General features: G+C 41.3%; 1 protein-coding gene across 2 annotated transcripts in view; it reads right to left on the bottom strand.

Moving 5' to 3' along the window:
• The window catches only part of LOC101486372 (cadherin 13, H-cadherin (heart)), a 212847-nt gene that overhangs the window by 116058 nt on the left and 68884 nt on the right, over positions 1-27905 (bottom strand). For both annotated transcript variants that reach the window (XM_014410718.3, XM_012923828.5), the window contains exon 3: positions 14542-14720. In XM_014410718.3, coding sequence (XP_014266204.2) covers positions 14542-14720 — 179 coding nt within the window. The remainder of the gene's footprint in view (positions 1-14541; positions 14721-27905) is intronic.

Raw genomic sequence — 27905 nt, 5'->3', positions numbered from 1 at the left:
GGTCTTTCTCTCTGTGCCTCTGGCCTCACTTGCCCTTTGAAAAGATGCCATTATATTCACAGTATTCAGGTTTCTGAGCCCACAGTGAAAACAGTTTATACTAAACTGAAACATAGAAAATAACTATGCATAGTTATAGTTTACACTATGCAGTACTGAATCACAACACACAACCAATGCCAGCAAAATCATTAAGGAATAGTGCAATGTAAAAATAAACTGGAAAATATACTTCTGATGTGAGATGGACTTAGATCAAAAACCAGTACTGTATGCAGAGGGGAAGCCAGTATCTGGTTAGCAAAGTGCAAAGGGAAGCTGAAGAGAGTCTAGAGCACGTGTCGAACTCCAGGCCTCGAGGGCCGGTGTCCTGCAGGTTTTAGATGTGTCCTTGATCCAAAACAGCTGATTTAAATGGCTAATTTACCTCCTCAACATGTCTTGTGGTTCTCCAGAGGCCTGGTAATGAACTAATCATGTGATTCAGGTGTGTCGACCCAGAGTAAGATCTAAAACCTGCAGGACACCGGCCCTCGAGGCCTGGAGTCCGACGCCCCTGGTCTACAGTCTCCAGAAAGGACCAGAAATTCTGTATGATTTGGCTTTTATCAACTTCAAAGTGCACTAGTGCCCCTCCTCACACTCTTTACAAAGCAAACTGCACCCACTGGGTCAGAAAGGCATCACATCAACTGGAATTTAGTTTTGGGGAAATTAAAGAGTTGTGTCGATGAAAATGGCATTGGTGTAAACCAGGGGTCCCCAATCCCAGTCCACGAGGGCCGGTGTCCCTGCAGGTTTTAGATCTCACCCTGGGTCAACACACCTGAATCACATGATTAGTTCATTATCAGGCCTCTGGAGAACTTCAAGACATGTTGAGGAGGTGATTTAGCCATTTAAACCAGCTGTGTTGGATCAAGGACACATCTGGACTGGGATTGGGGACCCCTGGTGTAAACAAACAAACAAACGCCGTTGGAGCCTCACATGCAACAGGACATCATTCGTATCGTTCGTGCACCTCTCCTTGTTGTTTGATTGTATTTTCCATTTTTCCATTCCTCTCCTGATCGTTGGATTTGGAGAGTCTCTCCCAACACTCGTGTTCAGTGTCAGGATCACAGACGAAGCTTTCGTGCCCTGTGCCGATTCTTGACAGGGAGGTTGGGTCAGGTTGATACAGAATTTAATCTTTGCTGACATTGTGAGTTTTGACCTGGAAACACAGCAGGAGCACTAAGAGCAGTGTACGGCTGCACAAGGAGACTGTCTTGAAGAGGATAACAGCCAATTGTAGACTCCGAACTCTTTGATCTATCGAATCAGAAAAAGCTTGACTGTGTTTGGAACATCACAGAAACTTACAGAATGACCGTGGGTTAAATTCAAGCATTATTTTCATGTATAAAACACAGCTGCCAGTATTGGTTCAATACAATATATTGGTCCTTATTTAAACCTTTATCCTTTATTTTGAGAGAGAGACAACAAAGTTAAGAGGAGGATGATACTGCGCATACATTCAGTTAAGCTCCGATTCAAGCAGGCTACAAAAAGATTAAACTAGATTAACTGAGAAATGGCAAAGCAGAAGAACCCTTGTTTGACATTCGGTAGAGCGGCCTTAACGAAATTAGACAGTTTACAGAATCGCACTGCTGGAGAATTACCGTATGACCTCGGCACATATGGCAGCATTTGTGCTAATGACAACTTCCTCTGCTTATTCTCTCTTTTACGATACAAACCCATACTGCAGATCGTGCAGCAGCATAGATGTACATGCTGATCTATGTCTCTGTGAAGCAAAGTGCTGCACTTTGAATGATCTTTACACTGTGGCTGCTTCGATTGAGACCTAAAGAGAGATGTGCCCGACTGTATTTTTTCAGCTCTAACAGAGGCAATGAACCAAGCCCAGTTTCATCAGCAGGAGAAACCAGCATGGGAAAGGGGACAATAAAAAAGTACTCAGGACACAACAACAAACTTTTCCAATCAATGCGCTTTCTCACAGAGACAGGGTAAAATTAATTCGCGCCTGAAGTGCCATTGTAGGGTGGAGGTTCAATGAAGAGTAAGAGCTGTTGACAAATACTCTTTATCCTGAGGTCAATGAGGATGGAAAAAATAAGGGCTGAATCAGAGGAATGAGGGGAGGCAGACGAAGGATGAAATGACACAGGAAGCACAGACAAAAGGAGAAAGTCGGAAGGTAGAGGAAGAGCCATGAAGAGGGCGGTAAGAGTGGCGATGCCCTCTCTAAGCATAATGACAGCGTAGCGTCACCGGGACCTCTCTGACATTAGTGAAGCTCTCGCTTCCACTTAGCACAGACGTTTTCCTCCGAGCAAGCAGTCGACTCATCCTAATTATTCAGGTCTCACCCTGCTGTCTTTTCCTACTTCCTTTTCTCCGCTGCCCTTTCAGTACCTCCTTAGGACACAGGAAAAGTCAGAATCCACTCCGCGCTCGCAGATTACTTTGGAATTTTAAAAAGGTCTTCTGCTTTTCTTTTTTTTATTCTGTGTGCATAGTCATTTGAACGAGCCAATATTTGTGCTCTGCTAATATCTAGAGCTGACACTTTAGCTTTGTTTAATAGAAATTATGCATTTTTAAATCTCACAAAGTCGCAGTCGTGACGCTAACGGTTCGTGAGGCCAGATAGTGCATTATGTTATTCTAGACACACATAACATTTTACACCTACTACAGTGTTTAACCTAATTAGGGATTTCACAAGCATTGTCCATTCAGGCAGTCGATACCTGCACACGATAGCAAGATAGATATTAGCCAAAACCAAAACCAAAGCTATGCAGGACTAGGATACACATGGCTTTGGTTTTCTGTTCATATTATATTTGTAGTTCCAGCTCATAGTTTCGGTCACTGTGTCTTCCCTGTGTTGCACATCCACTCAGTCGTGTCTCTGAGTCTTTGCCAATGTCTTGTGCTTCCTGTTTTACTTTGATAGTCTTATGTCAGTGTATTCTGTTTTGTTTCCTTTGTCTCATCCTGTCTGATCTGTCCCAGCTGTCCCCCATCATCTCATTGTCTCACCTGTGCATTTAAGCCCTGTGTTTTCCCTTTGTCACATCGTACCCTCACCGTGCTTCTGGTAATGTTCTGGTTCTCTGTCTCCTGGTTTTGTGTTCTAGTTGGAGCCTCATGATTCTAGTTCCTAGTTTAGTTTTCTTGTATTTCATGTTCGAATGTTCTCCAGAAATAAAGCTGCGACCTTTAGTCATTCAGAGTCCTGCGTCCCTGACATTTGTGTGCTGCAATTTTGTCTTCCAGATTATTGCTACTCCAAATGTAGTCCTGATCTGAATTCAGTCTTAAGAAAAGCACTTAAAAAATTAACTGACAAATTAATTGAGAGAGCGGAAGTAAAAAAAAAAACAGAACTGACTAAGATTATTAGACAAGACCCAAACCTACCTGGTCCTATGTGGAAAAGTATTTGCCCCATAAAACAGATACGTGAATTGCAGTCAAGTAGTTCTCATAACTGGTAACGAGTCTTTCACATTGCATCGAAGGAATTTTGCACATTTCTTTGCAGAATTGCTTTAATTCAGCCACACTGGTGGGGGGGTCCAAACATGACAGGCTTGTCTAAAAGCGTATCAATAGGATTTAGGTACAGACTGTTACACCAAAACCTTCGTTTTGATGGACTTGCTGATGTGTTTTGAGTCATTGTCCTGCTTGAGCTTCAGGGCACGTACTGATGGTCAGACACTCTCCTTCAGGATTTTCTGGTAAAACACAGAATTCATGTTTCCATCAATTACAGCGAATTGTCCTGAAGGAGTAAAGCAGCCCGGACTATCACACTATCAGCACCATGTTTGACTGTCGGTATGATTTTCTTTATTATAAAATACTGCGTTGATTCTGAAAAAAATAAAATAAAATAAAAATCTGACAGTATGTTTGCGCAGCAATTTCCTAATGTTGTAAACCTGCTCAACATTTGGCAATAAAACCCTTTCTGACTCTGTTAGTTTTAGGGCAGATGTAAAGAGACTCAAACCTTCCAAAAAGTTAAAACTTTTGTCTTGTGAGTCCACAAAATATTTTCCCAAAAGTTTTAAAAATCATTAAAGAGGTCTTTTGGCAGATGAGCCTTTGTGCTCTTTTCGTCAGCAGCAGTTTCAACCTTCAAACTCTCACATGGATGTTTTTGTCATTGTTGAATCACGAACATTGATCGTAACTCAGATAAGTGAGGCCTGCAGACTTTAGATAATCTGAGTTATTTCGTGACTGCATGGATGAGTCATGGATGAACTCTCATTGCAACTCTTTTGCCACCGTTGACACAACCAGGTTTTTATTACTGATTTACTCTTTCAACAAGGCCCAGGTAGGTTCAGATCATGTTTTTCCAATAATAAATGAAATCATCATTTAAAAACAAATTTTAAATGTTTTTAAATGATGATTTCATTTAGACTTAGGTTACATTTGTGTGTGTGTGTGTGTGTGTGTGTGTGTGTGTGTGTGTGTGTGTGTGTGTGTGTGTGTGTGTGTGTGTGTGTGTGTGTGTGTTCAAAAAAAGTATCTACTTGTTTCATAAAACTCTGGCGAGAGGTTCCATGCAGCTCTATCACTTAGGTTAGACTTAGGTTACATTTGTCTAATATTCAAGCTGAAAAATGTTATTTTGAAAAAAGTGTAAAAAACAAAACAAAACAAAACAACAAATAAGGAAGGAGGCAAATATTTTTTTACCACACTTTAAAACTGGGCGTCCTGCTGGGTGCCATCAGATCCCCCTTTATAACAACGACTTTTTCTTCATCGACCGTCTTCGGATGTTTCAGAATTTGAACTGAACGTGTTGCTGCAGTGTCTCCACCCTCGTGGCCTTGTGAGCATAAATTATAGATATTTGAAGAGTTATTATAGCTGGGATGACTGAACGTATGCAGCAGTGAAGCATTGCTCTCCTGCAAACCACAGACAGTATTTGCTAAGAAAATCCAGTAATGTCGTGTTTTCTCTGTTACCCAAGAACAAAGAACTGGTTAAAAGAAAAAAAAAAAATTAAAAGAAAAGAAAAAAAAAATCACAAACATGTTTAACTGTTTTTTTTATTTATTAATAAATTGATCAGGAAATATCAATAACCTACAGTGATGGCTGTCTCACTGCATGCACAAAGATTATTTTAATTTGGAGTAATTTGGATTGCCTGCCTTCCTCTCTCTCTGGTTGTCCTGTCCTATTAGTCTCCATTGTTCCGCCCTCTTAGTATCTACCTTCATCCCTTTTATTTTCATTTTCTCTCTCTCATCTTTTCAAACTGTGCCTCTCGTCTCTGCTTGTCAGGGGACATATAATTTCCCACGTTGTTTTCTCTCTGGTCCCAGACTTTCATTGAGTAGTGTCTGCAAGACTCAATTAAAGAAAGAGAGAGAGAGAAAAAAACAAAGATTAACAACACACTTTTTTTTTACCCACAATGCCCAGGGGGCTCAATTTATCTCGAGGAACGCTCAGCTTGAGAAAAAAAAACTGTGATTGACACCTCTAACCTTCATTGGGGTGTAATCTCCATCTTTAGCACTCAGAGGTCTAATTAATTAGGGGGAATCTCATTTCCTCACTAATGCAACTGGACAGAGGCATGATAGAGGAGTGGAAGGCAGGAAGAGGAGGAGGCTGAAGAGAGGAAGGACTGAGATGAAGACGGAAAATAAGAGCGCCGTATTTCATCAATGCCCGTGAACGGTGTTCACCTTGTTCATTTCAGGGAAGAACAAGAGAGAGTGAGGTGGTTGGGTTCACACCAACTACACTGTATTGATTACAGCTGCCAGACGTCTGGCTACTGGCCATGGGAGACACTGCAGTAACATTCTTTATAATGGGATCTCTTGGTAATGTACTCATGTGTTTCACTTTCTTCTCTAGGCTTCGTTTCTCAGTTAAAAGCCATCACGTATGCGTGAGCAAGTGTGACTGTAATTGGTTTTGACTTCTTGCTGCTTCACAGGCAAAACTGACCTTTTTTAAACCACTTCGATCCAAATGAAGGGACTAAAACCAGGTGTGAAACTATATTATAGTAAAAACAGGTAAGTAAACAAATACATAAATGGATACCTTTAAAACATAATAAGGGGGAGTGGTTACAGTGAGCCTGAACACTATCAGTTTATCTTATATAAATGGATGCATGAACACATCCAAAGGTAAACTGCACAAATGCTGCGTACACAGTACATACCAGATACTACAACTGAAGTTAGGGGAGCAGACGCTGCATCCATGTGCCAAGAATGAATATGCCAGATATTAAGCTTCCCCTCCAACCCAAACTGTGTTCTGCTTATTGTTATATGACCTTTACTGTGGCGAATGATGGATGTGCTGAGACTGTTTCCTCATCCGTTTGTTGATGGGTGAAGATGTCTCTGCCCGCCCCTTAAAGTTGTACAACTCACAGACGTGACGTTAACAAACAGATAAGAAATCTACTGTGTACTGCGATTTTGCTTCCAGATTATTAATGTAGTCCCAATCTCAATTCATTTCAGATATTGAAGGAGAGCAGCGCGTCTATACGGACAACGGACACGCGTTCAGGCTAACACAGCTTTACCTTGATTACAGTAATCAGTCTCAAAGATCAGCATGTTAATCACTAACAAAACTATCAGGGAGTGGAAAGCTGCCCCCTTATCTCAGATGCCTCCAACTTTTCTAAATTCATTGAAATTTGCTTCAGAAGGTATTCAACAGGGATTTAACGAGGAAATACGAGACCTCTGAATATATTTCACGTTACCTGTGGTCCAGACTGGCTGTAGTTCACTCAGGTCTTTATACTGAGGCCAGTTTTATAAGAACTCTAAATTACTTCCACAAAACTCTCAAAGCTTGTGGCTAAAGACAGCCCTGAAAAACATTTCAGTAAGCAGTGAATACAAAGTGCCTTGTAGTCATTGTTGCAGCTATGAATAAAATCACTCTGTCGCTTCTAAATTTGTTCTCCATTCTGCCACTCATGATCACGTTAGCTCTCCTCCACTCTCATTTCTCTATTAAGTTGCATCTCCTAGCACATACTGAGCCAGAACCTTCTGATGGCGTCTCTTTCTTGCCAGCCAAAAAGAGCTGAACCTGTTCGGATTCCCGCGCCCTCAGAGAACCTACACGTGAGTAGGGATGGGGATCGTTTAGGTTTTATCCGATACCAGTACCAAACCGGTACTTTTGAAACGGTGCCGGTGCTTAAACAGTGCTCGAACCGGTGCTTAATGAATGGAGAACACAAAATTGGTCCAAAAAGCTCTCATGTTTAGCTGTTTTTTGTAAAAAGATAACAATGTTAGCCTTTTCTGCAGCTATAGCGGATTTATGGTATCACTCTTGGCTGGAAGCAGTGCTTAAACAATGGAAAAAACACAAACTTTGTCCAAAAACCTCTCATGTTCAGCTGTTTTCCACTTTTTCTTTGGTCATTTTAGCCTTTTTGCTGTGCTCAGTGTGAGGTCTCGCAGCAAGCTATCAAATACGGCGCATTTCTGGGCTTTTAAAAAAAACGCTATGCGTCTCCAGGTGTTTCATCGGATTTGAGGTGTTTCCTCCTTTGACAGTATCACAGTATCAGCTTAAAGCACTTGTTGCTGCTGAGTTTGCATATTTTGCTGTGAAGTACAGCCAGACTTTTGACCGCTTTGCCTTGGGCATTTTTAATCTGTAGCTCTGCTCTAACAGAATGTACGTACCTGGGCCCGCCTACTATCCTCGGAAACGTAAAATGATTGGCTAGAATCTAAAGTGTATCACAGCTCAGGAAAAAAAATGCAGCGAAATAAAGCACCGAAATGTGCGCTGCTTTTCGCTTAGGTTACTACCGTTTATGACAGAACTGGTGCCATCATGGCACCGGATACCGGTACCCATCCCTACATGTGAGTCCATACCGTCCTGCATCTGTCTTTGTCCGACTCATCTACTCACACATTACCAATCTGCAGATCATAATAGGAGAATGAAGGGAGTTTATAAACTGAAGTGTACATCAAATCTGCTGTAATGAAATCTTATCAATGTGTTCCCTGTGCTGTATTATTTGCATATAAATGACATAATATAATAACTCTCTCCGGCCTCTACCTGGGAGGAGTAAATATTTCTCTGTCTGCTTTGTCTCGTTGCTGTGACACGAGGAAACGAGATGCTAATTGAAGAGAGGCAACCATCTTTATGTGACGACTGACATTCAATTATGTTCGGGAGATCAGATTAGGTGGTGGCCCCAGAAATGTTTGAAAACAACATTTTGCAGAGCGGCAACTCTGAAGGCGGCCAAGGATGTAATTTGAATGGCTGTTTGAGGCCTGCGCTGAATGGTGCTGCTCTGAATGGAATCACTATGCTATGACCTGCGAGTAATTGGATGTCCACAGTGAAGTGTTGACAGAGAAGGGGAGGCAAGGCTGATGGGAAAAAACAGAGATAGACAGTAAGGCGGCGAGAAGAGAGAAAATAACACAAAATGAAAATAACCAAGAAAACAATGTGATGTACATGACAGCATAGGGAGAAGGGAGCGACGGGGTGGGGGGAGTGCAGGGGATCACAACAGTGGCGATGGAGAAAACGAATGCAGTTTCCCCTTAAAGTGGAACCTGCCAAAGTTTCAGGTTTCATTCATCCCAACACACCGGCATGTAGCCACTCCAGCCACAGAGCCAAATAAGCCATTAGACGGGATTCGCTTTCTTATCAGCCGAACGCTGTCAGGAAGCGTGTTGCCAAGGTCGCGCTAAACAAACACCGGGTCGCTTTACTTACAGCTGCCATTGCTTTCTGCACTGATTAGGGGTAAGTGTGTGCATCCATTTACCTGTCACTTGAGATCTGCACTAGTTAAGCATAACAGAGTGAATAATGATATGTAAACACATTTACAGCACAGGTCCTAATCTCAGTGCTGACAGTGCCCAGCACATAAACCGTCACGTCAACAGAGACCAAATGAGTTCGTTACCAGGCCTCTGGAGTAGGGCTGCCACGATTAGTCGACTATCAAAATCGTCGACGACTGATTTAATAGTCGACGCGTCGTTTGAAGCTTTGTAAGATCACAAAAGACGCAGGAATAAGTAGCAGGATTTAAGAGTGTAATAACGGACTGAAACAGAAGATGGCAGCACTGCATGTACAAGGATGCCAGCTGCCGTTAAACCCCGAAGAAGAAGAAGAAGCAGTTTCCCAGAATTCATAGCGCGGCCCAGCTCAGTTTCCAACAATGGCGGCAGCTAGTTAGTTTTAATGTTACTCTTATTATTCTTTCTGGGTCACAAAATAAACGTTTAACATATTTTCAGGCAGGAATGTAGCTGTGTAAACCTCAAATATCTGCTCAGTTTATCAGGACACCACATATTTTCAAAAGCGCTCCGACGTTTTCGGAGATGTCTGTTACCCACTAGCTCGCTACTCAGGTTAAACATGATATATGAGTCACTTAGATAACTTAAAAATGTTGTTGTTTGGCTTTTTTCAGTATTTTATTTGTTCCTGAGTAAATTGGTTTGGCTGAGATTAAAGTTATAGTTTTTACACAGCTGAATAAACGTCAAGCAGACAGCTGATTATCAGAAGTGTGAGATGCTGGAGAATATACTCCGGTGTCCTGTTATATTTTAGATAGCAAGGAGTTTATTAAACTTCACCGAAACAATCTGCAAATTTCATTAAAATTTAATAAACTATCATCTTGTCTTTATTTTTAGTTAGCACCTTAAAAGCTTAAAGCTGTAAGCTAATGATAGTTATATAAGAGCAGATGCTGCTGGTGCAATAAGCTATACGTTTTACGTCCAATGGATGATGATCTGATTAGTCGACTAATCGCAAAAATAATCGTTGACTAGTCGACTATCAAAATAATCGTTTGTGGCAGCCCTACTCTGGAGAACTTCAAGACATGTAGAGGAGGTCTTTTAGCCATTTAAATCAGCTGTGTTGGATCAAGGACACAAAACCTGCTGGCCATCGAGGCCTGGAGATCCCCACCCTGCATAGACTCGATGCTAATCAAATTTATTTTCCACTCTCATTTTCAGAGCAGTCAAAACAGTTTTCAAAAGTACTTTTAAAATGAAATTTACCTTAAAAATGGGAACTGTTAAGATGTGCCTTAATTTGGCTGATTCACCAAACATAACACATCAAGAAGCGAAGTTTCATTTATATCACTGCAAACATCACAATTCAGTGGCAATACACACACACACACAAGCAGACATCCTCTTCCCTCCATGTAATTCACCTTTGTAAGACATGAGAGGGGCAAAGGGGTCGGTCAACTCTATCGATTGGCTATCCTGAGCAGTGACAGCTCCCAGATTGGCCGGAGAGCATTAGGGAGTCAGAAAGTCACACTGCCATTAGCAGTCTGTCCTCTCCGGTTACAACCAGCCAGCACACGGACACTCCATGGACTAAAAGAGATCAGAATGACTGGTGTGTGTGCCCTGTAACAAATATATTCAAGCCAAAAACACTGGGAACCCTTCTCAGTTTTCTTATTTCATTACTTCTGAGAACGTCTCTGCCTGGTGTCTGTAAGAAGACGTCCCTAGAATAGAAAACCGTATACACACATCTCTACTTACACTGTTCAAATGCATTCAGCGTAACTCAGAACACAGTATAAATAAGACTAAACCAGAAATGCATCAATCGATTAGTTGGTTGCCACAAATATGATGGATGAGCAGCTGATCGGCCTCAGAGATATATCTCTCCAAAACTGTAACAAATACCAAACAGCTTATCTAGCATAACACATGCGCTAAAGTGAAATATACTGTCCATCCCTTCTCTTCTGCTTGTCTTTGTCAAGGTCGTGGGGCCGCTGGAGACTATCCCAGCTACCACAGGGTGAGAGGCGGGGTATGCCCTGGACAGGTCCCCAGTCTGTCACGGGGCTAACACACAGACAGACAACCATTCACACTCACATTCACACATATGGGTCATTTAGATTCATCAGTTAACCTAACGCCGTGAACTGCATGTCTTTGGACTGCGGGAGGAAGCCAGAGTACCCGGAGAGAACCCACGCAAACATGGGTGGTGCATGGGTACCACTCGGGTGGTCTCAGAATTTCGTGTCTGGCATTCACAGATGATGTGGTTCTGTCGGCTTCATCAGGCGGTGGCCTCTAGCTCACATTGGAGCAGCGCGAGTCTGAGAGTGAAGCAGCGGGAACAAAAATTGGCACCTCTAAGCCTGAGGCCATGGTCCTCAGCCGAAAAAGGGTGGCGTGCCCAGCCAGGATTGGGGGACGAGTTTCCACCCGAAGTGGAAGAGTGTCTCAGGGGCTTGTTGACTGAGGGGAGAGGGGAGCGTGACATCGACAGACGGATTGGTGCTGCAACTGTAGTGATGCAGACGCTGTACTGGTGAAACGAGCTGAGTGTAAAAGCGAAGCTCTCAATTTAACGGCCAACCTATGTCCCTACGGTCATCTGTGGTCACAAGCTCTGGGTAGTGACTGAAAGGAGAACATCCGTTAGATGTTCTGGGAATCTGTCACTGTGAGAGGCCCCAGGGCAGACCCAGGACATGCTGGAGAGATTATAACTCTCAGCTCTCCTGGGAGAGGGAGGTCTGGGCTTCTCTGCCTTGGCCGCTGCCCCCCCAGCAGCCTAATGCTAAAGATGCCCCAGATGGATGGAAATGTATTGCAAATCATTTTCAGCGTGATTTTATTTGTTTTGAAAAGCTTTGTCCACTAACTAGAAGCATTTTATTTTATAAAATATCGAGTTTTATGATGAGCACATATTTATGACTTACAGCTCTAAAAGACAGAAAACTGGTAGGTAAGACTCTAGATCCAGTCCTTCACAGCAAAAAGAGCCAAATCAGTACACCTGATTAAAATTCAGATGTGAGTTTGAAGACAAAGGGAGATTTCAGTGCACCCCTTCCTGCCGTCCGCCACCTTTGCAGGTTTCTTTGCTTTTTTCTGATTCAAATTTCTGCTCCTTTAGTTCACAAGCCTTTAAAAATAATGTGCTGCAGTACAGCTGTGACAACGGGAGGCAGTGCATGAAAGCACAGCTGACTGATGAAACTATAGTTAGACTGATAAATGAGATGGTGAGATTATTTTTTTGTGCAGGATGAAGGATCAGCAGGAAGATGTGCGCAGCATGAAGCGCCACTATCTCACAAGGTGTTTTGTTCTCTCTGAACAGATAATTTATTAATTTAAGCTTATCTGAGCTATTCTTACCGACAAACACTCATAGATGTGCATGCTGAATCGCACAGAGGAAGAAAACACATCGACAGTCTCGTGCTCGCCTTCATGGAGACTAAGGAAGGTGGAACCCTGTATTGATTAGCATCCAGTGACGTGCAGTTTTGATGTGTACCGTACGAATAGTGCTTGAGTCTTGTAGTAACTGCACTCTGCACGGCCAGCAGGTGAAGAGGGACATATTTGCAATGCAGACTCATTAACAGTGATTTCCATGTAAATCCAGTGAAAAATACAAAAACTAAGAAAATGGCCTCATCCCTGCAGCATTACCAGCCGTCAGAAATTACAGCCTGCCATTGATCCAACAACCTCGCGTGTCAGAATAATATTAGACGGCAAGGGGAGACATGTCTACAATAAAGTGAGGAGAAAAACAGAGAGTGCTGGAATAAATGTGCATATCAAGACAGGATTTTACGCCTCAGAGAAAGCACTAGAGGCAAAATCAAACTGATTTCAATGTGACAAAATTGATTTTCCAATTTTCTCCGGATTGCTTTTTGCTTCCCTGGGGCAGGTGAGGTGTCTATCCAAATACACTTATAGCGCCACCTGAATTATGTCTGAGGAATTTGAAGAACATAGGGAATATTTTTGTTTCTCCTATCCATTTGGTGTTTTGCCTTTGTTGCAAAGCAGAATATTGCAGACATACAAAAGACATACTGTATTTAAAAACTATATTGGCAGATGGAGCTAAACTGCATCGAGCTGGCGTCAGAGTCATGACGACGTGCTAAAGTGGCTGCGTCTAAATTTCGTCAGACCTCGATATGGACAGTTTTAAGGTACCCTTTCTGCTCTTCCATCTGCCCTCTTTTCAATCATATATGTTGTTTTAGGCTTTTCATGTGACTATTAATACCACAAAGAGCTCTCACATACATATATTTGTCATGATTTGTTTATTATAGAAATAAACTTGTTTCACTTCTTTTTCTTTGAGCCCATTTAAACGTTTTCGAGGACTCTGATGATCCTGCACGGCAGCATAAAACTGACTCATTGCTTCAAACATCAGAACACTTGAATGCTATGCTCTCTTTTACACGACTTCTTAGAATCCTTCCCTCCGAGTCCAAGTTCTTTAACATTTGTTGATCAAAATAAGTGCAAATCAAGTGCATTACATGATCTTTTCAAAAACCTATAACCTATCATGCACATGGAGAAATGCAGTATTAATGACCACCAAGGCGTTAAAGCTTAAAGCTGAAATAATTGTATTTCCAACTGGACTTCAGCTTTACATATGGACGCGAGTTAGTTTGAGTTGCGTTACTGGTTATTTTACAGTACATGCTACGAAATTCAGGAGTTTAAAAATGAAGAGAAAAGGTGAAAAATTCTGCCTTCTTCAAAGGCATTCAGCTGCTTTTTTGAACATTAGCCTGTTAGTGGTGTAATAAATCTTGGCTGCAGACATTAGAGAAGCAGTGTTATTGTTGCTGTTTTTTCTACACTCTACTGGAGCATTATCTTTTGAAATATCCTGGAAGTCTCACTTTCATCCTCCTATTACACCAGGAAAAACCACCAGCTGTGTATCTCTTGGATGATTTCTTATTCACCTCACAAAAGCAGCAACACTGCACACTGCATCGATTACATCTCATTTCATCCTCCTTTTAATTAATTAGGCTTCTATTAAACGGTCTACTGTAGCTCAGGGATTGGCTCATCAGGGCAGTTAGTCACCACGGCTCCAACAGTTCCGGATGGGAGGTTTTTAGCTTTCGGGATGTTGGACACCACCAGAGTCGACGGATGAGTGTGTATCACCTCAATTAAACTATTCGCTAAGTGTCTGACAACAGCTAATATTCCTCTTCCACCAGCGGAGCCAATCGATGTTCTGGCATTCGTCACCCTGCTGGAAAAGCAATCATCCCGTTGTGTCGCTCTGGTTTTACGGGGAAATGGAAAGGCGCTCGTCTAGCTACTGCGCCTGCTAGCTGGAACGCGCCGGTGCTCCCTCACACAAAGGCACACACAAACACCGAAGCGGCTTACACGACACACAGACACCGACTACGTGGTTTCTTGAGTCTGCCGGCAGCACAGGCGACACGTTGGGAATGAATGGATGCTTCGTTTCAGAAACTCCAGTGACACGTTTAAGCCTCGTGACAACTTCCTGACCACCAACACCACACCGCTGAGTACCGCTCAGTGCAGAGGCCCACACCACAAACACAGGAACAGATTTGCCGAGTTAACCCACCTCTCTGTCAAGTAACGTGGGAGCTATAACTGTGACGATGTCTCCTCTTTCTGCATCAATGTAGAACATGTTCGGGGAAGGTTTGTCTGGAGACTGTTTGACGATGTTGTAGCGCAGAACGGCGTTGTCTGTATTCGGGTCGTCCGCGTCAAACGCCGTCATTGTCATCACTGTGGTTCCTGGGGACGAGATTAAAGGACCAGGCTGAGTCAGAACTGAACATTTGTCTTTACTCACTAAGAAATGAGCAAATAAGAACAACAAGAGAAACACATTTGATTAAAATACCCTGAAATCAGTCTCAGGTAAACATTTGGCAATATGTTAAACTACAGGAGTCACAGGAACTCTACTAAATTTTTATTTTTGTTTTTACAATTCTTCTTTTTCCAACTGTGAAATGTATTTGCCATGTAGGCAAGTTCTTATTTTGACAGAAAAGGATGCAGGATCCAGAAACCTGCAAGAAACACTGACGGAAGGTTAACAGACACTAAACTAAGGAACGAATGGACTTTACCGTCACACGGGGAACAGACGGAGCTGGCAGGAAACACTATCAATGCAGTTACATGGGAGGAAGTAAAAGTGAATACAAATCACAGAAGACAATTAAATAGCAAAGTAAAAAAAAGTAAACTTAAAACAACAAAAGGAAAACTCGGACATAAAAAGCAAACACTGATCATATTAAGGAAATAAATACATGAAAATAAACAGAAAAGATTTAAGTCAGCAGAATTTTAAAATCCAAACTCTCAAAACTCAAAGACCGTGACAGTATTCTGGGATGTTGTTGTGCTAGTAAAACTGAATGTAACTCACCTAATCTACAATTAACATAACATCACCTACATGATGTCTGTTATCAGCTGAATTCGATATTTTATATTGTTAGGAATCCCAAAATGATATTAATCATGGGAGTAGATGGTTGAAAAGCAATATTTCAAGCTGCTCCTGCCGTGACAGCTGCTTAAAAAGTTACCCTTTGCTATTAATGTGTTTTCTTCCTCGTGTCAGCTCTAACAGCAGGGTGTACTTTATTTGGTAATGGGAAGAAAAATGGAAATCCTGCCCTCCACAGCTGAGCTAAAATAGGAGGCAATCCTCGACACACCCTCAGCCCTCAATCTCTGTCTCCTTTCGGTGATGAGATACACTCGCACCAATTCAGAGGGACACGCGCTCCATCCACACATGTGCGCGAGCAGCAGCAGAGATTTATGCATCCATGCATGCACACAAACTCAATCAAATATAGAGCGTACACAGTTGTGCGTCTGAACGGAGTTTTCCATTTCTCCAGTGCAGGCAGACGTGTCTATTAACTCCTCTCAATCCAGTCCTCTGTGTTGTTGTTGTCCTTGGTATGATTTCAACACCACCTTGTTTCTTTTTATTTTTTGTGACGTGAAAGTATTCATTTAAATAATGGGATTGTAACATTTAGCAATATTACACTATAATAATTCTTAGTGACTCAAACAGTCTGGAGGATGACGTGATTATGTTTTCGGAGGTAAATGAAAACAGAAATTTATGAAGCTTTCTTTTTTGATATTGACAAACTCAGCTTTTGTGTGTTTCTTGGCAATAAATCCCTTCTGATTCTTATTTGACCCACAGATTTAATAAAACATTCCCATAAGTGCTAAATAACAGCATCGCGCTGCACGGCTCATGAGCATCGATCTCGTTTCATGCCTCTTCTTAATACCCGACACTACTTTGCCACACTGCATTAGCCAAACTACTCAAATAAGACACAAAAGAGCTAATGGAAAATATGCAAAGTCTACACTAAGTAAAAGTGGCTTAGGAGCAAATGTCTTTAGTCCAGTTGAAGGTAATGAAGGGCAAAGAGGTGTGACTTTTATCCATCTGGCATTTGCACTTCAAGGTGAACCTGCTAATGGTTAAGTAAACCGCTAATCCTCCCTCTGCAGTATAATTACACCGTCCCATCTCCCTCATTACCTGCACTCTGTTCCACTTCACCGTTTAGAATGAGCGCACACAAACACACATGATGGCCAACGTGAGCATGCACGGTTTTGCACACAGCCACACCAACCGGACGCGAATTAGAGCGTTGTACACGTCGACTAAATTGGTTATCTTGAGCAGATATCGGTGAATTATGTTCTCATTCTCCTGAAGGTCTCTTGAACGCAGCACAGTCGTACTCCGTGTTTTATGTGATGTCAGAGGCAAGCTGACCTTCTCAGTGATTACTGTCTTCATCAGATACCATAATTCCTCTCACAAATGAGCATCATGTAACCAGTACGCATTCATCAGTGCAGGATGCAACACAGCCATTAGCATCAATCAGCTGGTGATAAACATCTAGTATTCTGTAATAGGACAATGGGACTATGCTTACCTCTAACACTGATGCCTGTTAAATCATACGATACCATGTGGGCAGCGTCTGTGAAGAGTCATTGGCCTCTCTTATCAGCTTTATCCTCTAGCAGGAGCCGAGCTCAATCAATCCTAACTGCATTGGATAGCTACATGGATGTGACTGCACAGGACTGCCATTACTGCTATCACTTGAACCCATCTGCTTTGCTGCGGATGACAGCAGCTCAGACTGCATGTAGAAAGAAATCATAGAATTAAGATGGAGACTGCAGAGTGAGCGTAAACACTGTGTAATGCATTTCTATCAAGTTTCAGAATGATGATTGGCCCAGTCCACAAAAACAGAGAAGAAGAAGCAGCGGGGCTTTGAGGTAAAAGATTAACAATACACACACGAAACGAAGCGAAACCAGATACACATGTTGTGGATTGATTTCATCACACGGGCTCGTGAGACTATGTGCCGTTGCGTACAGCTAGCTGCTATATCTTTCTCAAACACCAAGGGAAATCAGCGGGGGCCGCCAGATCTGTGCTCGCCACCAGGGAACTGACAGAGTCAAGAGTCAAGATGAAGCAAGAGAACATAGACGAGACGAGACAGGAGAATAAATGTGATTTTAGTACGAGTGTGAGCTGTGTATTACACTGCAATCGCATGAACACAAGCGATAGGAATTATTATTTTTTAGTTATTTAATATGTCTGGTGGAGATTCGAGAACCAGAAAATGGATTTAGATTAATCACAGTCAAGTGACTGAAAAAGACCAAGAGCTGACCCTTTCTATTCTCAGGCCTGAATGAGATCAAAGAGTTCAAAGATAAATTGTGTTATCCAAAATCTATTTAATGGTGCAAAGAATTAGAGCCACATATTCAGACGGAGAACGCGGTGAAGAGATGGCAGCACAGATAAGAGTGCACGAGAGTACAAAGCACGACTTCGATTTTAAAGCTGGATGTGAAAACTTTATCCACTCTGTGATGGATGCTTGTTAGAAATACTTCATAGGCACCGTCACATTATTGAAATCAGTTATATTCTTAGATAACTTCTTAATTTGAAAAAATAAAAAGATTTTTAGTAAATTTAGCAAATTAAAAGTGTTTACTGTGGTTCATTTGTCGTCTTTAAATGCCACCATGATGGTAACGATGCTGAAGGCGTAATATTAACGTCATTCGCAGTGGTCACAGTTGTTTTGTGGGTCACATGATGAATCTGACCGACTGCGCGATTATTAACAAGCTGAAACGAACAGAAAACTCTTTAATCTTGTGCATCTTCTTCTTTCCTGCTTCATTTTAAAGCCCACACCTTCCTCTTGTCATCCTCTCCCTGCCCTCACGTCTGCAGGTCCCAGCGCTCTTCATGCCAGCCCCGCCTACTCACTTGTCAAACAAATATATACACACACACTTTTGCCGTACTCCTCATTATTTACTTGTCTCTGTTCCCCTTGTGTGTTCATAACATTCTAGCTTTTTATTGTCTTGTTATTTTGTTTTACTGTGTTTTTCTGCACTGGACTGAGCTTCTGCATTTGACCTTTTGAACTGTCAGTGTGGACCCTCCTCTTTTTTTAACATTACTTTAATTCACATTTGTATCCACAGTGCTGTGAACAGCACTGTGGATACACTTGTGAGTATTTGCCTCCATCCTGATCTCTTAGTTGTTTTGCATATTTGTCATACTTGCTTTATTTTGTGGCATTCAGAGGTGTCCTGCTGCATGGTGCAGCAGACAGCGTGATGGCTGGATACTGTCCTTCAGGTCTCCTGCAGACCTGGCCCGTCACACTACCATCACCCTGTTGGATTCTAATCAGAGCATTATCATTCCCAACGCATAACATATGACGATTTGTCACATTCGTCATGTTACGCGTTGGGTCGAGAACGTGTTGCTTCTAAAATGATGGGTGTTTGGTTTTTTTTAATGAAATTCTCTCTTAGTTTTGAGTCAGATGTAACGGGACTGAAGCCTTCCAAAAAGTTAAACTTCATCGGTGCACAGAACTAAATAATTTCCCCCAGGGATCAATAAAGTATTCTGATTCTGAATTCCCACTCAGCAGTGGTTTTCACCTTGGAACTCTCCCACAGATGTCATTTTTCCACTAGTGTCTCTGGTGTTGTTGATCATGAACACTGACCTTGGCTGAGCTATGTGAGGCCTTTGGTGCTTGTTGTGGATGAGTCGTTGCTGCGCTCTTGGAGTGTTTGTGGTCGGCCACACACTCCTGGGAACAGTCCTCGCTGTCTTCTCTATTTCTGGACAACAGCTCTCACTGCTGTTTGCTAAAGCCTGCTTTAGTTTCACAGTTTAGTTTAACTAAGTCAAAATGTCTGTGAGAGCAAAACGTCACTTTGGATGTACATTTGGTTCCAGGAGAAGAAGGCTTACAGTGTTCTGTTCTTATTTCTATTTTAAGTCAATAGTTTTGAAAGAGGTTCAGGCACACTGGTGAAACCGGTGGCAGCAGATCTGTCTGCTTGAACTCTTCAGGAATCTTCTTCACTATATCTACATATCGACCTTATTTGCTCTTCATGGTGTCATTTTTAAACCTGCCATTTGAATGAGATGAATGCAAATATCTTATTTTTGTCAGTTCACAACACGCTTACAAAGCATGTGGTGCAATAATCTGACTTATATTCAATACAATAACCATATTAGTGAGTGAAGACTTTGCTGTTGATGAAGATCGTATAATAAGTAATAAGGTGTAAAACTGATTATTGATTCGTGTTTGTGTTTCTTGTGAAAAAGTGTGTGCAACAGGCCTCCAGTGCACACGTTTTATTTTGTTTATGCTATTTGTATATGTACAGCACTTTGTGAACCCTGGTTTTCTGTTAAAGTGCTTCATAAATAAAGCTGCTATGGTACAATACTGTTGTGTTTCCTGCTGTTCTTCTTTAAACACACATTTGTTATATTTTGCTCTCTCATTAAGCTGATTTGTACAGCACGCTCTTATAAAGCACCATTAGCGCTGCACCACCTCCTTCCCAGCTCATTTATTCCACTGGACTTCACCTGCTTACTTACTGGCCTGGTTGCCTACGTGGCACACTGCCATCTGTCTTCACTGCAGTTGTTGTAGCCTCCTGTCAGAGATGGACACTTGCTAAACATATTTCTCACGTGCCATATCTACCACACAGATAACTGTCATGTTTGCTGTGTGCGGCTGGCAGAAAAGGAGCCTGAATGCAGACTCACGGAGGCAGAGAAACTCAAAAAACTCAGCTTGATTGCTGGAAGCTGGAATACAAAACTAAGCTGGAAATATACATTAAATGAAACGGCTAGACAAGCAGGTAAGACACGCAACGAGGGATGAGGGAGAAAACAAAAGGCTTAAATACACAAGGAAACACATGGGACACAGCTGGAGCTACTCTGAGACAACGTACCTTCAAAGTAAGAGAAGCAAACAGAACATGGCGTACACAGACAGGAGACTACCAAAGTAAAACAGGAAGTAACAGGAACACACACACAGACATCACTGGGGAAAATAGGCAACTAGACAAACATGAAGACAACGCAGGAAACACACAGGGCCAACTAAACACCAGGAATACTACGTATAGTTAAGGGAGCTAAAAATACCAAAACTAAATAATAGAAACACTAAATCAAAGAATATAGATGATCAAATCAGACCCAGGAACCCTAACAATAACAAACTGATGCAAAAACAGCTCCTTAATCATCCTAATTTAGCTTTTTGCTTCACTAAAGCATGAAGGAGGGAACAAGACCTCGTTTTTTAAGGTGGTCTTCAGCATTTTCATTATTGATTAATTTTTGAGATCGGGTTCGTTTTCACTCGTTTTCAGTCCGTGTATCTGCGCACTGTCAGAGTAATGTTTGTTTGTCACTTAACACTGACCTGTTATGACAGTCCTGGGTTTTCGACCCAGCACGTTGTGTTTCTTGGACTCCTCGGTGCTATCGATCATTAATTCTTCAGTCTGAGTCGTAGTTGTTGAGTTTTCAGCTCGGTGCTTCTGTTCCACTCACTGCTGTGTTAACAGTATTTTTCTTTGCAGCTTACCCTGCCCTCCCCTGTGTCTGCAGGCACTCCACGGCCCTCTTTCATAGGAGCTGTATTTCAGCCAGTGCTGTTGTGGATCTTGTCAAAATTGATGGAATTATAAATGCAGAATCGTCACATTTGAAAACACTATGCAACACCATGTGGAAAATATCTGATTGACAAGGAGTTTGTTCTTCATCATGTCAGTGATCTTCACAGAGTGTTAAAAAATCAAGAAGATCATAACAAATACTGACTTTGGAGCTCGTTACAAACTCGATTTTGCATAAATCACCGCAGCGATTTCCCATTTTCTGTAAAGTTATAAATGACCTTTTAAATTTTGTGTGTTCTCGCTTTAATCTTCATGAACACCCCAGAAAAGAAAATAGTTGCTTTAAAATCATTAATGAAAAGTCAAAAATGAAATCTAATGCCATCGAGTCAGTAAAAGGTTTCTGTGGTTCAAACTACTTTTCCTCTGCCAACCAATTCCTGGTTTTCAAATCCCGACCTCCCCGTGTGGGAAGCAATTTAAACTTGTTTACGGCTCTGAGTGTACAGGACAACGTTTCCCACTGTGTGGAGATCTATTTGAAACTTGATTTCAGTTTTAATATTTTTCTCATTTGCGACATAAATGTTGATAGGAATCAATATTTATAGCTGGGAAATGAAGCGACTGTTGTTTTCCAAAAGTTTGACAATTCAGTTGGTCAAAAACTTCTCAAAGTAAATGAATTCTGGAGCAATAAGAGCAGCAGCTGAAGCCGGAGATGTGCAAAGCTGTTGTGGAGCTGTGCTGCACGTAAACTAAATATGAGATAATGAGCCCCAAGCTGACAGCCGAGTAAATGGAGTGAAATACAGTCCAGCTGCCCTCTCCTGCCTCTTTTACAATGCAATTTCTCCATCCCATCTTTTCAGCCAGTATCGGCTCAGACTACAACTGGATCACTGGTTAAAGCCAAATTATAAACAATTCATTGGGGATACGAGTGCTGAGAAAAGAAGAACAAAGCACAAATATTCTGCATCATCTGGAAAGGACCATAGAATGTGTTTTCCAGTTACGTACAGTTTAGATCAGCGGTCTCCAACCTTTTTTGCGCCACGGACCGGTTTACGCCCGAATATATTTTCACGGACCGGCCTGTAAGGTGTCGCGGATAAATACAACAAACTAAAACTAGCACCGGTACCGAAAAAAAGAAGATTTATTCATAACACACATGAAAAGACCCAGGAAAACCGAGTAAACAATAAAAACGATAACAAAATAACGCTGGAAACCGATAAAAACCCTGAAAACCAGACATTTCACACCTGAGCCTCAACTCTCGCGGCCCGGTACCAAACGACTCACGGACCGGTACCGGTCCGAGGCCCGGCTGTTGGGGACCGCTGGGTTAGAGTGATTGACAGGCAGGCCGGGGCATTTATTCACCCCTCCCAGTCATACCGGGGGGACACAGACGCTAATAGGACTGAATAACTCTAAACTAATGAACAGAATATCCGTCCAAACAAGCTCAGTCTGCACAATGACAATCAACGCTTGGTAATGATATCTAATCTTAACTCAATAATTGAAAAAGTAAATGAAGTGTATGAAATTATTTACAAAGAAATACAAATGACTGAGAGAAACTTGGCATTAAGCTGCAATAGTGTCACTTATAAAACCCACTTATCATCAGTTTTTAATTTAAGTATTACATAATGTAGAAACAGTTATTAATAAACTATTTGTTTTCATGACAGAGAAATCATTTTACTTGTTTATAACGTTTTCTGGTAAACTTAGATGCCTCCCAGCATGTTCCCATAAATCAGCACCATTCATGGTCTCAGCATATAGACTGTTATTAGAAAATGGGACAGGGCGTAGCTACGGCCAGGAGATGCTCTGTCTGCATCACTTCTTTAATCATGAAAGATCATCTGGTCAGCAGCTGATAAGACAGATCTTAACAGACTTCAGTTAGTCCAGAATAAGGCGGCCAGATTAGTGTTGAGATGTTCACACTATACCAGTATCAATAAAATGATAACATAATAAACGTTTTGGGCTTCCTGTCCAAGCTAAATTACACCCAGGCTTACTTTTATTAATAAAGAGAATAATACTGTTAAACACACCACGTTTGTTCTCTGCTCAGCTGCAGTATCCAGATGAAATACATAATTTTTAACAAAGCGCAATTTAGTAATTCCTCGAGCCAAAAGTAACTGAACTAAGTAACTGAGTTTAGTTAGAGCATCTTTTAAGTGGAATAAAATATTGCCTTATCCAATTAGAGAACTAGCTGCTATTCATAATTAAAAAAAAACCAAACATTTAAAAGCCTTTTTACTCAGTTTTTAGTTATTGTAAATATTGTAAGTGGGCAAAGCTGTGAACTGTTTTTGATTCTTGGGTGTCGTGCCTCAATGATATTGATATTCGCGTGCTTACATTTTTACAACTGTAAAACCTCGCACAATTTTTGCATCTACTTTATTGTGTAATGTTTTATTAGATTACATTTGATGACTTGGGGCCCAGGAAGACTAGCAACCACTACTGTGGAAGCTAATGGGGTTAAATATACATAAATAAATAAACATGACAGACAAGATCCTGAGACGACCAAACTCAATCTAAAAAAGTTCAAATCAGTGACAAACGGCAGCCCTGGAGAACATCAGCATCCACTTTTTTCTGGCAGTGCAAACGAGGCTGTATAAGGACCAAAACATGACTACAAGCAACTCAAACTACATACAAATTGTTGATTTGCCACATTTGATGCTCAGGACACGCTGGCTGTGACAGGAGGACACAGTTAGTCTGTGATTCAGGAGCAAAGAAAAATCTTTGCAGCATCAAAGGAGGATCATTCGCTTCCCTGAAGGCCCAACCAGCGACTGTTGTTTTCTGTTGTCTTTTGATTAAACAACAGAGGTCAGGTTTTTGCTTCATAAAGTCATTTGTGTGCACTTTGGAGCTTAGTTTTGTTTTGTTTGGTCTATAGGCTCAGTCTGAAGTTTTGGATCTGACTGTTAATCTGCCGTCGACCCAAAACAAACAGTACTTCTTGCTACTTCTTGTGGCTGCTTGGCTTTTGGGGAAGTTAATGCCTCTTCCATGTTATGACCTGAAGATGGGTCGCAGCAACTGTGATAAATGACAAAAATACCCTAATTTGTGCTGATATTATGTTAGAGGAAATCGCTGGGTTGTTAATTTAGGTTGATTTGAGATGAGGCACAAATGGGAATCTTTGAAAGTAGTTAATGAAAGTTTTTTTGGTAAATCTAAATACACAGCAGGGGACGAATCTACTGAGGACATTTTTTAATGAAGATGCAGGTATGAATTAATAGATCTGAAGACACGAGTACTCGTGATGGAAGTGAACAACATATATAACATCAGACCACACGTTCATATTTTTGTGACTGAGTGATAATTACACACCACCTCCAAAACCACCAGTTTCAGGAGTTCAATCAAACTGTTTCCTAACAGGACGTCTACGTTCGACAGCAGAACTCACAATGTGTCGTAAACACTCTGGATCTTTGATTCTGCTCAAGTAAAATGTCCCACTTATTCCAACCTATCAGAAAGATTAAGTCCTCACACAGAACATGACATCGTGGTTTGGGAACAGCTGTGTGAAGGACCAAAAAGCTCTCCAGAGAGTGATCCGTACAGCAGAACGCTGCTGCAGGATTGCTCTCCCCCCGCTTCAGGACACCTACACCAGGAGATGCCGGACTAGAGCAGCGCAGATACTGAAGGACCCGTCCCATCCTGGCAACAAACTGTTCCAACTTCTGCAATCTGGTAGAAGGTTCCGCATCTTCCGGGCAAGGACAGAGAGACTCAAGAAGAGCTTCTATCCCCAAGCCATCCGGGCCCTAAACACACACACCCGCCCTCTCACATCATCTATAATTGACTGAGACAGGACTCTTCCAGACACTAAACCAAGGCACAATGTACATTTCAATTCCTTTAATTTTAAATATGTTTATATTGTCTATCCTGTAAAATAGTCAGATGTCTATTCATATTAATGTACAGAATTCACCTGCTTGCTGCTACTACTGCACATTCACCCAGTGTATATACTATATGTGTGTGTATATATATATATATATATATATATATATATATATATATATATATATATATAATGTTCTTCCTCTACCCCCCCCCAATTTTTGCACATGTCGAGGAGCGTGTCAGGCTACATTTCACTGTGTGTTATACTTGTATAACTATGCATGTGACAAATAAAGAACCTTGAACCTTGAAGTCACAATTTTAAAGAGTATGAAGCTGAGGCTTCTAAGCTGCCATCAGCTCCTCCATCCAGTACGACTCGCTGAAAGTAAGGAATCAGTTACATTTTTTCTCAAAATGTTTCAAGTAGAGCTGGGCGATAGAACGATAACGATATGTATTGCGAAATAACTTTTTCTCGATAGAAAAATTAAACTATTGCGATGGACCTCACCACTCTTGTCCTCTTTAAAAAAAAAAAAAAAAGAACAGCCAATCCAAATTAAGTAGCGCAGAGCCGAACCAATCACAGCCGCAGCGTCACGTCACATGACTTGTTACGTACAGCACAAGTGCCAAGCCGCACATGTGTATTTGTTTGGGAAGCAGCCAGCCGCCATGCTGCCCGGTAATGGAGGAAATGAGTGTGCCGACTAGAGAAACATCAACCGAGAGCGTGACCGAAGGTGACCGAAGAGAAAACAGATGATGGTTCTAATGCCGGAGAGACTGTCCAACGGAAGAGCCACAGAAGCTCCGCAGTGTGAAGGTATTTCTGCTATTTCAAGTCTGATAAAAACAGAGTAGCTGCACTGTAAATGTGTAGAAAGCAAGTCTGGAAATCCAATAAAGCGGTGCAGCTCAGTCTCTGACTGGAAGCACTGATTCGTCATTCGGCTTTTGTCAGACTAAAGTAACTGTTACAACTGTTTGAAAAGCTCAGCTATACAACAAGGAGTTAGTCAGTTTTGTCTGTTCTTCTGTAAAACAAACTAAGATTTATTTTTAGAATTAATATTTTGTTTCTAAGTGGAATTGACAATTTAGTCTGTTTCGTTTGTTCTATTTTGAAACTTAAACGCTTTAGCGGCTGCCTTTTGTGTAGTTTGCAATATTTGCCTTCATTTATCTGAAAAAGTCTCATGTTCCTTAAGTACATCTACCCTGTTGAACTTATTATGGGAAATAAAGATTTAAATCAAAACAAGCTGCTGATTATTTCACATTTTACTTGTGAGCAACGGCACATTTAAATCTTACAAATATAGTTATTTGGCTCATATCGTGATAGATATCGTTATCGCCTGAAATATAATTACAGCTTTATTGCTTCACTTGGTTTGTCTATTTGTTTTGTATTTCACATTCTGTGTTTTACTATTTTTCATTAAAAAGTACATTATTATTATTATTATTTGTTATTGTTTCTACATCATTGAACAACTGCTGTTATTTATATCTCTTTACATTTATTTGACAGTGAATACTGATTGTTTCTCCACACAGTTCTTTTCTTTAGTGACTTCTTTCCACTCGGGCTGAATAAAGTGTCAAAGCCAAAACTAATATCATTTGCATTTTGTGTCTGAACCTCGCCTCCAGTGATGCCTCAAGTCACTCAAATTCTATTTCTTGAAGCTACACAATCACATTTATCCATTTTAACGGCACCCACTGTTTGCAGAGATAAAGCTTTTGGCAGTTTTGTGTCAGTCACACCACCTGAGTAGCAGGGTCTTTGAATTCAGGAAAAAAGAAACAAAAACACCTCATAAAAATACTGAACGATATTCAGACATCTTATAGGGTTAATAACAAATATACAACTTGATTTAGGGGACTTGTTTGTTTTCCTTTCTTAAGAAGATTAAATGATTTTGTCCCATCCACAACTTGTAGATATAAAGTATTTTTGGGGAGTTTAACGAGAGCTTTCTCAGTTAGAATAAAGTGGAGCTCACTACACTCCTCTTCCATTTGCATATATTTTGCTCGTCCCCTCGTCTCCTGCCAGCATAATGAATGCTACAGGTCCCATGAAGGAGTCAAATGTCAGGCCCTGAGGCTGGAAGACACTCCGCAGAGCATAATGACCAGCTGAACCATCTTCTTTCATGACCCCAAACAGAGCAGAGAGGAAGCGAGTGGAGAGAAAACTCAACTAAATGGGAGAGAAAGGAGAGGGAAAGAATTATAAATGTCAGACCGCGCGGTCAAGAACCTCATAGTAATGGAGAGAAAAAGAAAAAAGGATAAACAACTATTTTTTGAAGCACCACAAAGACATAAATATGTAAATGAGAAAAGAGAGTTATAAAGAAGGAAAGCAAATGGTAGAAAAAGGAGGACAAAACTGGTTAGAAGCAGGATGGAGGCTTGAAGGGAAGAGACAAGGAAGCTAAACACTGGTCAAGAAAAACAAATGTGGTCACTGAACAACGTGGACGGTTGAGGGTTAACCAAATGTGATATTTGAAGAATGCATCAGCTGTGTATAACGCACGTTTGCAACACTAATCAGGAAACTCACAACCTACGTCCATTGATTAATGGGGGATTTTAGCAGAAACACCACATGATCCCAATAATCATTAAAGAAAACGTAATTACCCCGTGGCTGTGATGCCACCAGACCTGTCCAAGTGCTTCATGCTTTTAATGTTCTGCCAAAGAATACGGTTTTAAAAACGAGTCATTAATCTGGGGATGCAAGCAAATAACAGAATATCGCTCTCCTTTTCTTAGGCTTAATTAATAACTGTGTGTTCAGCTGATCGCGTCTGCTGCTACTCAGCATGCCTGTACAGGCGAGTTCTACAAGGGGCATCTCTGGAGACTGTGCACAGGTCTCTGTAGAGAGTATGGGGGGTCTGA

The sequence above is a fragment of the Maylandia zebra genome, linkage group LG7 (assembly GCF_041146795.1).
Source record: "Maylandia zebra isolate NMK-2024a linkage group LG7, Mzebra_GT3a, whole genome shotgun sequence".
Classification (NCBI taxonomy): domain Eukaryota; kingdom Metazoa; phylum Chordata; class Actinopteri; order Cichliformes; family Cichlidae; genus Maylandia; species Maylandia zebra.
The sequence above is the reverse complement of the archived record's forward strand: the minus strand, read 5'-3'. Positions and strand labels throughout refer to the sequence as shown.